Genomic DNA, 2409 nt, shown 5'->3' with positions numbered 1-2409 from the left:
AATCATGGACATACATCTATGTTCTCTTTAAATTGTGCTTTGTTCCACCAGGATGTCCAAAATTTAACTGAAAGATGTCATCCTTGTGAAGAATCTAATAGAATCATACAAGCTTTGGAGATATAAATGGATTACCCTCATCTGGGAAATAAGTTCCTTCAAATATGAGAGGACTTCAAAAACTTCATGGAAAACGTCTGCTATTTAATTCTATGTTCCCACAAACTTTTGGAAACCCCCTTGTACTTATAGAATTGTAGGTAATCTTTTCTAATGAATCAGCTACATTTGAGAAAGGCTTCAAGAAATGCTCTAAGGAAGATTATAAGGCAATGGAATCATATTGTTGAACCAGCAGAACATAGTCAAATTAACTTAATGTAAAGGGATAGCACTGATCTCTAACAAAACAACATACAAAATATAAGTCAAGTTCACACAATGTAAAGAGTTAGTGCTGTCTCTACAAAAGCATTGCACAAAATATATTGACAGATTGAAGACTGACTGTAATATTTAAGATTTGTAACATAGTGCTTGACTTCCCATTTACATAACAAAGTACAGATAGGATGAGATTGTTTTTCCTCAATTTTAATGTTTGTGGTTTAGATAAACCCACATTTTACCCATTGGATTGGAATTATTTAATTTCCATAAGAAATATTTATTGGTTTCCAGAAAATAGAAATATAAAGCTAAATCATATATATGCATATATATCATATATGTGTCCACATGAAAATTTAATGTATTTATTGCTAGAAAACTAGGTTTATAGGTTAGCTAGGAATCTCAAACAGTATTTTTCATGACTAACAAATGTTGTTGCTACTCCTTTTGAAAATTATATCTCCTTTTCTTCAGATTTCTCAGATCTTTAAAGACAAAAATGACATATTCCACAGTGTTCCTAATGCCCACAGAAGTCTGGTGCCCTTATCAACAAAGTCCATTATATCATTTCCCTAGAACTCACAACCTGTCGACCCAGCTTTCTCATTGCCAACCTCATATCTTTGTTCCTGAATGTATAGATGGCAGGGTTTAAGACAGGGGTGATAACAAAATCTACAATGGCAAAAAATGTGTCCAATGATTTAGTAGGAAAAGGCCACACATAGAGAAACATACATGGAGCAAAAAACAAAACCACTACAGTGATGTGAGCAGACAAAGTGAAGAATGCTTTAGATAAATCAGTTGAAGAATGTTGTCGAACAGTGACCAGAATACAGATGTATGATATAATTAAGAAAAAGAAGGTAGCCATTGAGATGAAGCCACTGTTGGCAATGACCACAAATTCTAGTTGGTAAGTATCCATGCATGCCAGTTTAATAACCCGAGGAAAATCACAGTAAAAGCTCCCGACATTATTAGGACCACAGAAAGGTAAGTTTATTACAAAAACAAACTGAGACACAGCATGAATCACTCCAATGACCCAAGCAGCCAGTACCAGAAATGTGCACATTTTGGGATTCATAATAGTTAAATAATAGAGAGGCTTGCAGATTGCTGTGTATCTGTCATATGCCATTGCTATGAGCAGCACCATCTCAACTCCTCCCATGACGTGGATGAAGAACATTTGTATCATGCAATTGTGGAAGGAAATGACTTTATAGTCACGGAAAAGATCAGAAATCACCCGAGGAACTGTGGTGGATGAAAGGCCCAGGTCAATGAGTGATAGGTTGGCCAGCAGAATATACATGGGGGAGTGCAGGTGAGGATCGAAAATCACTGTGCACACAATGAGCAGGTTTCCCAGGATAATTCCCATATAAAATAAGGAGAAGAAGAAAAAAAGGAAAAGCTGCATTCCCATGGATTGTGCAAGTCCCAGCAATACAAACTCAGTTACTACTGAGCCATTTATTTGGTCCATCGAATCAGAAATCCTTCAGGGAAGACTATAATCACCTGAGAGAAAAGAAAGAAAAGATGAACTTAAAGACACTGAAAACAATGTTCAATGTTTATCAGTGTAAAGCGGTTAGCAAAGTTTAAGTTTTACTTGAGAGGGACAATTTGCAAAAGAATGGAAACCAAGAATGTGAAAGATTAATGTAATATGACCACTGCTATACTTAGAGGTAATAGATTGCTTTAAATAGCTTAATTCAACTCCCTAACAACTAAGTAACTGAGGAAATTGGAAAAGCATGCACAAAATAAACAGATGTAATTCAGGTGAAGTAAAGAGTAAAGGGAAAAATGAATACAATACGCTCCCCCAAGAAATGGGGTAGATTTTTTATACAAACATATAAGGAGAGTTTTTAAATTTAAAAAATCTAATAAAAATAGGCAATGTTTCAAAACACAATTAAAAGGGAAAAAAATGGAGGTAAAAATTACAAGTGAGAACAGAAATGCAAAATAATAGCTAAAATATTTCTG

At 34.7% G+C, this 2409-nt stretch overlaps 1 protein-coding gene across 1 annotated transcript; it reads right to left on the bottom strand.

The window, feature by feature from the left end:
* Window positions 1-955: 955 nt before the first annotated feature.
* Window positions 956-1903, bottom strand: LOC101653100 (olfactory receptor 4F6-like). The gene has a single exon (XM_004698835.3). The coding sequence runs from the start codon at window positions 1892-1894 to the stop codon at window positions 956-958; it is 939 nt and encodes a 312-aa protein (XP_004698892.1). The 5' UTR covers window positions 1895-1903.
* Window positions 1904-2409: the final 506 nt, after the last annotated feature.

This window comes from Echinops telfairi, unplaced genomic scaffold (genome assembly GCF_000313985.2).
Source record: "Echinops telfairi isolate 266 unplaced genomic scaffold, ASM31398v2 ScPeMD7_18;HRSCAF=68, whole genome shotgun sequence".
In the NCBI taxonomy this organism is placed as follows: Eukaryota; Metazoa; Chordata; class Mammalia; order Afrosoricida; family Tenrecidae; genus Echinops; species Echinops telfairi.
The sequence above is the reverse complement of the archived record's forward strand: the minus strand, read 5'-3'. Positions and strand labels throughout refer to the sequence as shown.

Coding starts and splice junctions, on each gene's coding strand:
- LOC101653100 (XM_004698835.3), bottom strand. CDS start 1,894: ATGGACCAAATAAATGGCTCAGTAGTAACTGAGTTTGTATTGCTGGGA.